Here is a 15,282-nt window from a genome sequence, read left to right on the forward strand (position 1 = left end):
AATCAGGAGTTAGGTGTATCGTCCCAGCCCTAATATATCTTATCAACCTATAATATGGGTTTTACAATCTTTGAGTTGATTTGGCCCGAACATCCACATAGAGGCCTTAATATCACACCGTACTGATAAAGTAATCTCATTGGATCTAAACCTTGAAACTGGGTCACGGTTTGTTTGTGCTGCCAGAAGCCAGACACTGCATTTATCAGGAGTCGTCTGGACTGCACATTTCCAATGAGGCCCCCGCGCAGTAATTCAGGAGTAAACAGGACCATAACTGAGGGGAGGCCGTAAAGAAGCAGCCTCATTGTCACCTCGTCCCAGCCACCCAGCCATAAGCCCTCCTCTTGTTGTGCATGCCTGAAGAGGTGTTTCGGCACGCCATTCCTCCTTTCCCTCCCCGCAGAAAAAATAATAATTGGTGTGAGTCGGTCTGAAACAGCTGTGCATCCTGGCCTCAGAGAACTTCCTCAGTCCCCCTCCCTCATTTTACCTTCCCACTAATAACAGTTCCCAAAATCATTGGCTGTAGAAGCCCGAGAAATCAGCACGCTTTCAACCTCAGTTCTTGTGTCCTTGTTTGTCCCCTTTACTGCTCTGGATCAGGTCTTTCTCTCAGTTACGTTTTTTCCACCCCTCAGGGTTCTCACTGGTGATGGAATGTCTGCAGTATCCTTGATTCTGGAGAAGTGTAGTACAGTTACAAAGAACCAGGGAAGTGGAAGTTCAGTACAAATGAGTCAGTAATATACAGTAATGCACCCTAAAAAACAGGAAGGTAGGAAAAACATTTTTAGAGCATGAATGTACTCTGACAATTGGTTAAACATCATGAAACCATTTTGGGAATCAGCATCACAGTCATGGCAGAAACCATGACTAACAGCCCCTATTTTGAATTCTTCTCTCCAATTCCTCTCCCTTTCTCTGACTGTTCATGCAAAATTTGGCTGTTTTTACCAACCATGACAGTGACACTGGTATTGTTTTCACCTTGTGAGTCATCATGGCAAAACGTGGTCCTGGAGACACACAGTGTTGAGGGAACTCCCACAGAAGCAGTTTTGAGTACTATTCCAGGTGTTTATATTTCTGTCTGTCTGTGGACAGATTTTGTCATCACGATAGCGTCACGACCGTACAAGAAACGTTTAGGGCTGGACCCGAATATTCAACTATTATTCAGTTATTCGTTCGTTGGGTAGGTAATCGTATTTTTTATTTTTTTTTCTAAATGCCTCTTATTCACTAACAATTGATAATACAAACGACGATACTGTAGAATAACAGAATCCTTAAAAGTGAATGTCTTTTATTAAACCGAAAGACACGCGTTGCAGCGCTCTGCCGTCCATCTCAGCCGAGAACAGAGAAATGTCTGGCTGAGTCCTTCCCGAGTCATGTCATGGAGATGAGCCACGAGCCCACCGTCGCTGTTGCTTATGTCGGAGTGAATCACATGCGAGGCTCGGGCCTATAGGGCCGAGAATATGCCTTGCTTACAGCTGGGCACTGCTGGGATCGCAGTTTAAAGCTGTTTTAAAGTGGCAGTATGCAGAATATTTTTGGCATCATTGGGCAAAAATCCCATAATAACGATTCAGCATATTGTTATTCAAGTGTTCTGAGAGAAAACTACACTTCTGCTCCTCCTCATGGCTCTGTTTTCAGGCTTTAGAAAATCTAGCCCGTGATGAGAGACTTTGGCCAATCACAGGTCATTTCAGAGAGAGAGAGAGAGCGTTCCTATTTGCTCTTCATTCATCGGAGGCAGCTGTCAATCACTCGTGAACTCCGACCAAACGGTCAAACTAGGCAGCGCTGATCAAATATGAATTAATATTATGTTACTGTAATGCCTATTTCTTGGGTAAAATGGTTTCAGAAACATCTTGTAGTGTACTGTTTAGCTGTAAAATGAGAAAGTTTGCTCCGGCTGGTGGGCGGTGCTTGGTATTTCCTCAACTGATCTCAACATGGCTGCCAGGTCACAAACTTTTTCATTTTACAGTTAAACAGTACACTACATGATGTTTGAGGCAAGAATTAGGCATTACAGTAACAGAATCTTGGATCATACTTGATCAGCGCTGTCTAGTTTGACCGTTTGATCGGAGTTTGTGAGTGATTGACAGCTGCTCAGAGACGGCAAGGCTCCAGCTCGGTTCTGATTGGTTGTTTTTCCTCCAGTCTATAAAATCTTGCAGATGTCATTAGGAGCACCGGAGGACACAGAGGAACATGATTTTCTTTTCAGATTACCTGTCTCATGCACTACTGTCAGAATGCAGTGACCGTTTTATAAAAATAACTTTTTTAATCATATTTGCTCCAATTCTACCTACTGCTGCTTTAACCATTCCACGCTGCTTACTAACCAAGAGGTTAAAACACTCCTCCGGTCACAGCGGAAAGACGGTGTCTATTTTTAAAGATGCATTTGACATCCACAACCATGGTAACATAACTTTAACACTGTTGCTCTCAACAGTCCATTTCCCTCTCCTCATAAAACACTTGGCACTCAGCAGTGCATCAAACCGTTTTGCTATACAAGCAGACGTTCTAGTCGTAGTTGCACTGATGTGTCACCGTTGGCTGCACTTAAGTTAAAAGGGTGTGAGAAGCAAGCAATAACATGCCTTTGTTCATTTCTACAAGGTGATTTTATTTGCATTGGGTTTAGTCCAATCCCGGCTGGTCCTGATGCAGGAAGTGTTTAGGACGGTGTGACATTGTGTCACGGTACATTCTGGCAATAAATGCATTTGGAAATGCATTTATTGCTATTTGTTAGCTATACTGAAGAGTTTGATTATCTTGGGGAGGGAACTAAGTTAAGTCATGGATTAAACCTTTGTTTGTCCTGTTAAGGATTTACTGCGTCTTCAGAAGCTAACTGACATTCATTTAAAGGTCATATTGGATCATTTAAAGGTCATATTGGATCATTTAAAGGTCATATTGTTAACATTTTTATGTAGACGAATATTAAAACAAATAATTATACATCCACAGAGCTTTAAGATGTATTAATTAGGGCTGTCAATTGATTAAAGTATTTAATTGTGATTAATCACATAGTCAATCGCAAATTAATTGCATATTTTCTATCTGTTCAAAATGTACCTTAAAGGGAGATTTCTCAAGTATTTAATAATCTTATCAACATGAGAGTGGACAAATATATTTACTTTAAATGGACTTGCATTTATATAGCGCTTTTCTAGTCTTCCGACCACTAAAAGCTCTTTACACTACATGTCAGTATTCACCCATTCACACACTGATGGCAGAGGCTACTAAGGTGCCAACTTTTTAAATTATTCTCCCTCCTGCTGAGGTGGGCAATTTTCAGGAGCAATTTGGGGTTAAGTGTCTTGCTCAAGGACACATCGACATGTGACCCGGAGCAGCCGGGGATCGGACCACCGACCTTCCGATTGGTGGACAACCTGCTCTACCCTCTGAGCCACAGCCGCCCACTTACTTATGCCATATACTTTATGCAAATGTATATATATATATTTATTACTGAAAGTCAATTAACAACACAAAACAATGACAAATATTGTCCAGAAACCCGGAGACTCGTGGGTACCCATAGAACTAATTTTCATTCACATATGTATGTTGGCGTCAGAGGTCAAGGGACCCCTTTGAAAAGCAACCACAACCACTTGTTGTGAAGTGAATGCAATGGAACGGAGGAGGGCTGAATGCAACATCTATTGGCTGAATGTTATCAATGTTATCAGTAGCACCTTTAAAATTCAAGATCACACTGTAAATGTTGTTTTTATCTTTTTATGTAGTGTATTGACAAAGCGAGAGACCTCCTGGATGCTGAGCTGACGGCCATGGCTGGAGAGAGCTACAGTCGAGCCTACGGGGTAAGTGTTCCACTGAGTCAGCCAAAATATTCAACACTTGGCTCCAGCTGACCATCTCATTTTTTGCATTCATGTGCAGAAGGATTATGCCACGGCAACACTATTTTTCTAATGTGATAATAGTCTCTGATCTAGCTTCTTTAGACGTCAAAAGCGTAAATACTTACAGTTTCTCCACTGCTCCATGCCCCTTTTCTACGTGGAATTATCCAAGTAACATTTCAAATCACAAGTCGAAAACCAAAACAGCAGCACTCCTCTCGTACAAATGTTGTCAGGTAACATTATCATGAAAGCCAGTTGATCCTAGTTGATTTTGATGGACATGTTGTAGTTATTCACCGTGAAGATTGACAGCAGACCCGCTTCAACAGGCTTTCTAGACTCTGGATATTACCTTAAACAAAGCCATCATATGGACATCGCCAACCTTTTCTGACAGATGCCACACGAGAAGGTCCAGTGGGTTGCTGAATGCATTCAATTGTAGATTCTGATCAATTTACAAGCTTTAATAATCCTTTTTTTATTGCATAGAAGGGGGCTCTGCAGCTATAATACTCAATGTGTGTGTTTGTTTGTTTCCCAGGCCATGGTGTCTTGCCAGATGCTGTCGGAGCTAGAGGAGGTGATCCAGTATAAGCTGGTGCCAGAGAGGAGGGACATCATCAGGGAAACATGGTGGGAGAGGCTTCAGGTAACTGCAGCGCATGATATACAGACACTCTCTCTCACACACACACACACACACACGCACACACACACACACACACACACACACACACACACACACACACACACACACACACACACACTCGCACACACACTCACGTGTGCAACTCTAAATGTAAAGCAGCTGTTGGAAAGGCTACTGTTACTAATGGGAAACATTACAAGCCAGACACCATACACACACACACACTCACACTCACACACACACTCACACTCACGCTTACACAGACACTCACACACACACACTCACTCACACACACACTCAGTCACACACACACACACACACACACACACACACACACACACACACTAATACCTCAGTGAGTAAGGATTCACCGTCTTATAGATTTATTTCTACTTTTGAAAGTAAAGTTAAAGTAGATTCATAAAAGTGGAATCATGTTGGGCTCTTGTGTTATTTACGGTGCTTGAACAAACTTCAGATGAAGGTCAGTAGTAACTAGGTCAAAGAAATGTTCCACGTGCAGCCAAAACTACCTAAAATGTGTCCAAATTAGTGTAGTTGTCTGCAGAAAAAATCAGTCACAACCTGCCAGCTACGTCAACCAAGAAAGGAATAAGTCACATGAGCTACAGCAAGGCGGCAACCTCCGGTTCTGAAAAGTGAAGCCAATGCTGAAGTGCCTTAAACCTGCATTCTTTCTAATAGCCAGCAGGGGGCGACTCCTCTGGTTGCAAAAAGAAGTCTGGTTGTATAGAAGTCTATGAGAAAATGAGCCTACTTCTCACTTGACTTATTACCTCAGTAAACATTGTAAACATGAGTTTATGGTCTCAGTCGCTAGTTTCAAGTCTTTTTCAATACAGCATGATGTTCATTTAGTAAATTATGGTCCCATTTAGAGTCAAATAGACCATAAAGCAGAGGATGCTTTAGGGGGTGGCTACCTTGTGATTGACAGGTTGCTACCATGGTGTTGTCCAGTCTGGGAGTTGTCCGTGTTTTTGTCTTATTCAGCGTTTGGTTGACGTTGTGTCACTTCTGGTTCCAAATAACCAAGATGGCGACGGCTAAAAATGACAAACCCGAGGCTTCAAAACTGCAGTCCACAAACCAATGGGTGATGTCACGGTGACTACGTCTACTTCTTATATACAGTCTATGGCTACAGCAGTTTGTCAAAACCGGAAAATCTAGTTCTAAATTCGAATGGTTTTAGCACACTGTCCCCTCTGCAGTGTACAAAGTGTTCAAACATAGTTTTTGTGGTTTGTAATTGTATTTCTCGGTCATCATCTTTCTCATCATAATAGCAACTGAGGTGATCTTATCCTGGAATGAGTCCAATTTTAACATTGCCCGCTGAATTCAGTAGGCAGCACCAAGTCAACCACTCATTCACCTTTGATTCTGGGGGTTCATGTTTAGTCGTATAGCAGGTTGCTTATATTAGAAAACACTGGTGGCAGAGGAGGTTATTGCCGCTATCACCATCTTTTATTTTTTCTGTCATGCAAGGAGAAGAACTTTGAATTTGATCTCAGCGGTAAAACTTAAGTTGCCTGTGTTTGGAAGCGCTGTGTATTGGCAAGAATCTGGCGATACGATACGTATCGTGATACAGGGGTTATGATTTAATATATTGCGATATATTGTGATTTTTTTTTTTTTTTTTTGATCTAATTTTAGGAAAACTGTTGTAGTATAAAGAACACTCCACCATATGCATTAAATCTGAGTAAATCAAGTTTACTTTTGTAATGCAATTAGAACAGTGGGATCTGCATTTATCACAGACCCTGTAACATCCAACATCATAGCACTACTGTGAGAAGGCTCATACACTGAGAGGGCGCATTGCTTTGCAAATGAAATAAAGTAGTGACTGAGTTAATCTTTGCATGAAAACCATTAATTAAAAATGTATGGTGTTTTTGAGAATTGATAACAGTAACACAAAACATAATATCGCAATATTTAATATTTTCTCACACCCCTAGTGTTCGGATCGTTTTGGACATTAACTGAAGGTCATGACCATAGGTTAGAGTTGGAACATACAGTAAATGGAAATCACGAGCTTAAGTTTATCCTACTCAGTAAATATAAGTGACCTCCCCAAAAACACCTACTAGCAATGAAGATCATATTTGATGAAACGGAGCCCTTGGTTGCCATAGCCAGCATGAAATGACCCTTGTAGGAATATTCAGAAAATCCCATCCAAACTCTTCCTGCTTCCCGGGACTGATTATGATTACTATTATTATCATTATTAATTGTGAATTACAGTGTTTTACATGCTGTTAAATGAGACAGTAGGTCGTGTGGAAGAACCACAAATCCACAAGCGGTCGGGGGAAAATTGTACCGCCCGCCAAGTTATTGCAATTTGAGATAAAATACCATCCAATCTAAGATAATGCTGTCCAAGCTCATCTTTTCCATGTTGGCCTTTTTACAGCTGAATCAAAACACAATTATTTGAAAGGCCTCAGCCATGTATGTGCATGTTGAGGGAAGAATTTAAGTCGGGCAGAAAAACTGATAATCTGCGATGCACCACTCCTGATACCATGGCATCCATGCTGCTCAGTTTAATGCAGCATTTATATTGCTGCTTATTCTCCGTCCCTGCTGGCATTCCCGTCCCTCATTTCCTGCTCAGATGTTACTGACATCTTGGAAAATCCCAAAAACCCTGCGTCATCCTTTACCTCCGCTGCAGCCTAGGAAGATTGTATTTGTCTGAGACTGCATGTGCCTGCCCAGAGGTCAGAGAGTGCAAATACCAGAACACTTACTGCGTCCAGAGGTCTGCCCCCATCAAGAGGTCACAGCGAGGGAGATAATGCTGGAAATGATCCAAAACAAAGACAGCACTAGCTTTGACTGCATGAAAAATGACAACTAATAATACAGGTGAGATAGTGACAAGAAGATTTTTTTTTTTAAATGTCTCTTGCTCATTTTTACAGCATAAAAAAACAGGAATGAAATGTTTTATTCATAAAACCAAACAAGGAGACCAATCAGAGAGATTGCTGTTTTTTTTAGCAACAGATGTGGAGCATGAATGTGGATGTGAATTTATTAGGGCTGTCAATCGATCAAAATATTTAATCGCAATTAATTGCATGATTGTCCATAGTTAATCGTGATTAATCACAATTTAAAGCTGAAGTAGGCGAGATTGGAGCAAATATGATTAAAAAAAGTCATCTTTATAAAACGGTCGCTATATCATGACAGTAGTACATGAAACAGGTAACCTGAAAAAAATCATGTGCCTCCGGTGTCCTCCGGGGCTCCTAACGGCATCTGCAAGATTTCACATACCGGAGGAAAACAAGCAGTCAGAGCTGATCTGAGATCTGCTGTCCAGCTGCCGTCTATGAGAGCCGGCTGTCAATCACTCGCGAACTCTCCAACCAAACGGTCAAACTAGGCAGCGCTGATCAAATATGAATCAATATTATGTTACGTTAATGCCTATTTCTCGCCTCAAATGTTTTTAGATTCATCTTGTAGTGAACTGTTTAGCTGTAAAATGAGAAAGTTTGTGACGCTGACGCCATTGTGAAATCTGGGGAAGGAACGCCAAGTTCCGGTCTCATGACCGGAGCACAGCCAATAGGAACGCCCTCTTAATGAAATGACCTGTGATTGGTCAAAGTCTCCCGTCAAGGGCTAGATTTTTTTAAAGCCTGAAAACAGAGCCATGAGGAGGAGCAGAAGTCTAGTTATCTCTCAGAACACTTGAATTACAATATACTGAAAGGTTATTATGGGATTTTTTCCCCAATGATGCCAAAAATAAACTGCCTACTGCCGCTTTAATCACACATTTTTTATATGTTCAAAATGTACCTTAAAGAGAGGTTTGTCAAGTATTTAAAACTCCTATCAACGTGGGAGGGGACAAATATGCTTGCTTTATGCAAATGTATGTATATATTTATTATTTGAAATCAATTAATAACACAAAAGAATGACAAATATTGTCCAGAAACCCTCACAAGTACTGCATGTAGCATAAAAAAATATGCTCAAATCATAACATGGCAAACTCAAGTCCAACAGTCTGGGTTAGGGTTAGGTGTGTCAGTGTGCTGACTTGACTATGACTTGCCCCAAACTGCATGTGATTATCATAAAGTGGGCATGTCTGTAAAGGGGAGACTCGTGGGTACCCATAGAACCCATTTACATTCACAAATCTTGAGGTCAGAAGTCAAGGGACGCCTTTGAAAATGGCCATGCCAGTTTTAGCGCAAGCTTGGAGCGTAATTTAACCTCCTTCACAACAAGCAACATGCTTGGTACCAATGATTCCATTCTTTAGAATGTTTCTACTATATTTCATAGTTTCACTCTAGCTTTAAAACTGAGCTTGCTACAACCTAAAAATCGCAGGTTGCGTTAATTCGTTAAAGAAATTAGTGGCGTTAAATACAATTTGCGTCAATGCATTATGGCGTTAACTCTGACAGCCCTAGAGTTTATGCCAGCCAAATTGATGATCTTCAAAAATGTGTCCATCATTTGCATTTCATAACTAATGCTTTTGCATTACACTGAAAAAGCATTTGTCACAAAATAATACATTTGGGGACGATGAAAGAGACAATTTGTGCAAAGTGAACTATCATTTGGTACATTATAGTATTTGGAAGTATATTGTTTTGTTTTTGGCTTTGAATAAAGGCTTAACATTCATGAATATCAAGAACTTGTCAAAGACAAAAATGCAAAATGAAATTACTCAGCTGTTAGAAATGCCCCCAACTCTTTCTAATTTACTTGTGACGTTTCAAACGTTTCTATAAAATTAGCTTGACCGGTGAATGGAAACCGTTACACACACACACACTCCAACCCCTGTGCAGTAAAATGAAGATACTCTTGAACATGCTGGCTTTTTCCATTCATAACAGATGGAGGTTGGTTGGAGGGGGTATTTAGGATCAAGAGGGGTCTTCTTGAGCAAACAGACAGGGCCCATAATGGCACCAGAGCTGGGTCTGCGATGCCTGACACGTTTCTTCTCTCTATAGTGATTTATTAGAGGCTGACCTCCCACATCTGTCCGGGAGTCACTGTCCCGCTCCTTTCTTTCTATACCAGTGAATCTCTCTCTCTCATCAAAGGATTAAAGGTACGGCACAGAGCGTATGAAAACACCGCACCCCACCGCTTATGGGTAAATGTGTCAGAGTGAGTTTGTGAACTTCGATCCACTTTAAATTTCCTTTTGTTCCCTGCTCTCTTCCTGGTGTTCAGCTTCCACTAATGCAAATCGTGAGACATTTTTTTAACTTTCCTCTTAGAAAAAGCTGAGTTCACATGGGGTCCGACTTCTACTCTTCCTTCACTAATGTTCCCTGTGCTCCTCTACACACACATTTTTATTGGACCTATTCCATATATTAAAGGTATAATATGTAACTTTTCTGCATTCAAATGTTTCATTTTGTTAAGTTCTGTTCTGACATTATCCCAAATTTCCAACAATTTTTTATACCCAGGGAAAATCTGTTATTTTAATCACGGTCTGTTTCATTTGGTCGCCTGTCAATGGCGTCATATCCCCTTTGATTGCGCATGCATCAGCATTGTGGTTGTCTGCTAGAAGCTGTCATAAATTGACATTTTATCTAGTTTTAAGCCACATTTTTATGATACACTTTTTAGATATTGGTAGTTTTTACCTGTATATTTTAACTAGACGAAGGATTTTAGTAATCAGACGTCTGGATCCTAAGTTATCAGAGAAAACAAGCTGAGCAAATGTTAGAGGCGGCTTGGCTTGTAGTCCCTCCGAGACGTCCTTTGTCCGCCAAACACTGATTTTTAACGTGAAACTGCTTTGCTCAGTGTTTTTACAGGTTTTAATCACAGGATCTGTTTGTTTTGGAGAGGCGGAGACCTCTGCGGATAATTCAGCTCCTGGTAAAAGATTCCTGAACAATGAACACTAAAGGAATCCTAACTGGGAGAATTTAACTGCAATGACGACAACGGTGGTGAAAACGTCCATCATGATCCCGCGCTACTTCATAACTTCACCTAACTCCTTCAATTGTTACTGTTTTGATTGAGCCACACCTTGCAGCAGAAAATGACATATTGTGTGTTCAACCCATCCTCCAGCCTCTTTGACAATATAACAGTCAGTCATTCATGAATGAAGTGTGGCAGAAGATTAACCATAATGTTCTTACTCATAGACTGAGGCCGTGGGTTTGGTATTTGGTATACCAACGATACACACATGTTTTGTTTGTTTGTTAGTCATGTAACAACGATCCACAGCTGGATTCCAACCAGGGACATTGCGGTTACATGGTACCTGTCTTAGACTGCCGGTTCACCATGACGCCCCCAATGATACACAGCTGTTCTTTTCAATCAAGTTCCTTGAACTGGATAATTTGGCACTTTCTTTATAGCTTCTTGGCAGAATGATGTCAGTAATCTCTCGCAGTTAAACCCAGACTAAACTTCTAATCACTGAACGTAGCTTCTGCCAGATTCTACCTGCACTCAGCCCCTTATCCCATCATGTTAAGCCTACTTCAGAAACTGTAGTATTTAACGGCTTACTAAAAGCCTGGTCCCAACATACTTTTGCCATCTAAGGAATACAGCAAAAAGTTTCAGATAAAGTTAACACTTAAAGGGTCTCTCTGTAAGAATCAGAAATTGCTTGTGAACAGTGACACCTGTGGCTGTTTAGTCACCGACAGTCAGCGGCCTGTTGCTTGCGTTTGTGCTCGTACTACATAGACGCGAGTGAGCATTGGTCAAAACAGTGAGGCGACACACACACGAGACTGAACATGATTGACAGGCATCATGTTGATTAACGTTAGCAACATTAGCTAGGTAAAACAACAATATCACTTTATATTTCACATGCATGGCAGTAATGTTAGCTCACCAAACTAAGTGAATTAAAGGCCCAGCCGATGTTGATCCTAGTGTTAACTTGGTCAGAAAGCACGGGGGGAGACACCGTAGTTACACTTCTCAGAGCTAACTCTCTCACGCTCCGCTGCTTGCTCGTTTTCTCACACACTCGCTGCCGCTCTCTCTCTCTCTCTTGCTTCACCACTCACTTCCCACATGCACACACACTCCCACAACACTCGTTCTCGCCCGACGTTGGTAACATTCCTGTTTTACAAGACGGCCTTCACTAGATATAACTTTGTTTTTTTTGTGCTTCCGTGGAGTTTGTGTTGGAGTCTGAGTTGTGGTGGGGGCTGGTCGTTTGTTGGCGTTGGCGGACTCCATTTCTAACAGAACGTTAGCTATTGTTGCACACTGTTAGCCGTGAAGCAGAGCTGAAAAGAGTAAAGGCATTGCAAGCATGCATAACGTCACATCCGTTGGATTTTCCCGGAAAAAAGCAACCCGCGTTCGTCACATTAAAAGCAGTCTACAGTCTGATGGGAGAGGAAACCCAGAAAGTTGCGTAAGGTGTCAGTTTTTAGGTTAGGTTACAACCTGTTCACACATTGGCAATAAAAGTAAAAACTTACATACAGTCCCTTTTAATGAAAAGGACTTCAACTATGAAGTAAGTATATCACCACTTCAGACACAAAGATGGGTTGTATTGGCTTTGAAAATGTCAGTTGTGTTGTTGGTGTACTGATTTGAAGATCTCATTTGTTGCTGCTAGTTGCAATGCAGCTTAATATGAGCCATCCTTGTAGCAGTGTGTATGTAATTATAATCAGGTTACATCAGAGTCCTTTTTCATGAAATGTTTATATTATATTGTCTACCCCCTGTAGATGTGTCATAAATAATCTTGTTGCTGTATTACTCTACTGTTCCTTCCCCTGCAGCACTGAGTTCTATCATAATGATGAATGAGGTTACGGTTGAGAGAATATATAATAGAGAAAGTCAGGTAATGGTACTTACAAATGTATGAATACAGACTTGTGTTTGTGGGGGTTTTCTGGCACGTGAACCTGGGCTCACGTGTGGACATGTTTAAGACAGGGACCGTTGGTAGTAATAGTAGCCCCCCCTGGGTTTCAACTGTGCCCCTCTCTCACGTGTCTTCATTCTCTTTGAGTTTAACGAGTAGGTTCCTCCCTTTGAAGGGAGTAACAAAAGGGTAAAGCGTTTACCCGTCTGTTTCTTATGATTTTTGTGTGTGTTTTTTTCCCTCCAGGGTTGTCAGTGTATCGTAGAGGACTGGCAAAGGATCCTGATGGTCCGATCGCTCGTCATCAGCCCCCACGAGGACATGAGGACCTGGTTGAAGTACGCCAGCCTCTGCGGCAAGAGCGGGCGCCTGGTCAGTACATTGACATACCTGTACAAAGCTCCTCAGTATTCACTGATCGGACCCCCTGATAATTAATTCTAATCCAATAACATTCAGGAGGAATACATCCGAGCTGATTTAAATCAGTCTTGTCAAACGGAAAAGGGAAGTGGAGCTCTGACGAAGTTAAGTGCAGCCATGAACTTCAGCCATGAAATTCATTTCAACCTGTTTTAAGTTGGCGCTGATGAAAGTAACACAGCACCCTCAATCACACTGTTTAGAAACCTGAGACTGCATATCTGCACCATTAAAGTGGTGCAATTTTCCTTCCTTTACCTCACTGTTGTTCCAATTGATTGCACGGAATGGCAGACAATCGGCCAATTTTTCTTTCTACACACTCTTGTTGGATTTAAGCGCACACACACACACACACACACACACACGCACACACACACACACACACACACACAGAATGCCAGAATCCCTAACTGTGATGTCACTTAAAAACAAGATGTGATTAGCCAACGTCAAATATAGCAGGAAATGTGATTATAAGGGGTTGGAAAGAATGACCCCACTAAGACTTTCTGTCTCCGTTTGTCTTTTAATATTTTCTTTATTCACACAATCTTAAGCACTTAGTCATGCACTGACCTTTTCTTTTCAAGCTTGTACTGTCTCGGGGTCCCTTAACTCCTTACCATTCCGCCCTCTTTTTTTAGAGAGGTAGGGGTGGGAGATGGGGTGATGTTCAGGGGTAGATTAATAGTCAACAGTAGATGTCTCATAGATGTGGTGTACATCATCTGAAAGCTAGGAACCTGAAGATTAATGTGAGATGCAGCTCAGCACTGTGTGTCAAGTTGTTCTAGTCATAAATAAGAAATAAAAATGAATTAATAAATTAATTCATCAATTAAAATAAATTGTGAAAGTGTATAAGAGCGTAGAACATGGTAATATGAGTTTGTGATGGTCATCCCCATGCTCTATTATGTCCCATAAATTGTTGCAACAATTTTTGGGTTGATTCCATTTGTTACACAGATTTAGTGCTAAATTTTAAAAAAAAATGTACCACTCGAGAATTAATAAAAATGATTAATAATTCCTCCAAAATACCACATTAAGACACCAAGACCTTGAGGAACACCATAGAAAAAGCCATGCTGTGATTTGGTTTAAAAAACTTTTGACATTTGGAGACTTCTGCAAGAATTGCATTTTTCAGAAATTGGATGCCGAGCGCTTCTGTTGTGTAAACTGGTCAGAAACCCCCTTATTGTCAATCTACCTAGAAAAGCCATCCATCCTCTGAAGGTCTCTAGTTTGTGGCTGTAAAGTTTCACGAGGCTGTGATTATCCGAGAGGTCACCACAGGTCATTTTATACAGTGAGGTCAAATTTTAAAAAAATGGTCTCACTATAAGAAATGGCTACTATGGAGACTAACATCATCACACATGAATACATTTGGGCTCATTAGATCCACAAAAGTCTCAGCTTTACAATTAAGCCCAATTTATGAAATTCCAAGAATGTTTAGGGACCTCAGGGTTATTTAGCGTTCTTCCTGACAAGCTAACATGGTAACAATGCTTAGGCTTTCTAGTTTCATATGATACCTGTATCTTCACTCTAGCTTGAAAACTCTGCCCAAAACAACCTCTGAAAAACAGAATAGCATTGTGTTAAGAGGTTAACACCTTCTGGGTTGTTACTAAACTGCAAACTTTCTGGAGATTAATTTCCTCCCTTTGACTCTGTTGCCCTCTTCATCCCTCCAGGCCCTGGCTCATAAGACCCTGGTGCTCCTTCTGGGGGTGGACCCCTCCAAGCAACTCGATCACCCGCTGCCCACAGCCCACCCGCACGTCACCTACGCCTATATGAAGTACATGTGGAAGAGTGCCCGCAAGGTAGGAGCAAACAAACGCATTGTGTTGAGTTTATTATTTTTGTTTGTTGCTTTTCTATTAGTCATATACTGTATATATATATATGTCATCATGTCATCATGTGACAAAAGTACAGAGACTGCCCTTTCAGGGTAAACAGCAAAAGGCAACATGTCAGCTTTTAAAGAGTCATTTGGAAGTTTTTAGTGCAACATGAGGAAACAATCGGAGTTTCAAATATGCCAGAAAGGGAGGGTTTAAATTACTGGAACACTAATGACATAAACAGCAAATTAATTTACCATTGTGAGGGAAACAGCCTGAGAAACATTAACACCAACTAACTACATCTGTAAAAAGTAAAAATTGAAATTGCCAGCAGTCTAGTCATTGTATAGTTGAGCTTAATTAATCAGTCCCACCAGGATCTCCGAGGGGGTGTTTTGTGATTATTAAAAATGACTGAGCTTGAAAAAAAAAAAAAGACTGTCAAGTTAGCTA

The 15,282-nt window shown here is 41.0% G+C and overlaps 1 protein-coding gene across 7 annotated transcripts in view; it reads left to right on the plus strand.

Moving 5' to 3' along the window:
* The window catches only part of mtor (mechanistic target of rapamycin kinase), a 131,402-nt gene that overhangs the window by 84,829 nt on the left and 31,291 nt on the right, over window positions 1-15,282 (plus strand). For 4 of the 7 annotated variants that reach the window (XM_037771755.1, XM_037771756.1, XM_037771758.1 and 1 more), the window contains 4 exons: window positions 3,816-3,893; window positions 4,483-4,590; window positions 12,782-12,907; window positions 14,671-14,802. In XM_037771755.1, the coding sequence (XP_037627683.1) occupies window positions 3,816-3,893; window positions 4,483-4,590; window positions 12,782-12,907; window positions 14,671-14,802 (444 nt within the window). Of the gene's footprint in view, window positions 1-3,815; window positions 3,894-4,482; window positions 4,591-12,781; window positions 12,908-12,994; window positions 13,064-14,670; window positions 14,803-15,282 lie in introns of all 7 variants that reach the window. The other 3 variants (XM_037771753.1, XM_037771754.1, XM_037771757.1) reach the window with 1 other exon arrangement.

The sequence above is a fragment of the Sebastes umbrosus genome, chromosome 6, assembly GCF_015220745.1.
Source record: "Sebastes umbrosus isolate fSebUmb1 chromosome 6, fSebUmb1.pri, whole genome shotgun sequence".
Classification (NCBI taxonomy): domain Eukaryota; kingdom Metazoa; phylum Chordata; class Actinopteri; order Perciformes; family Sebastidae; genus Sebastes; species Sebastes umbrosus.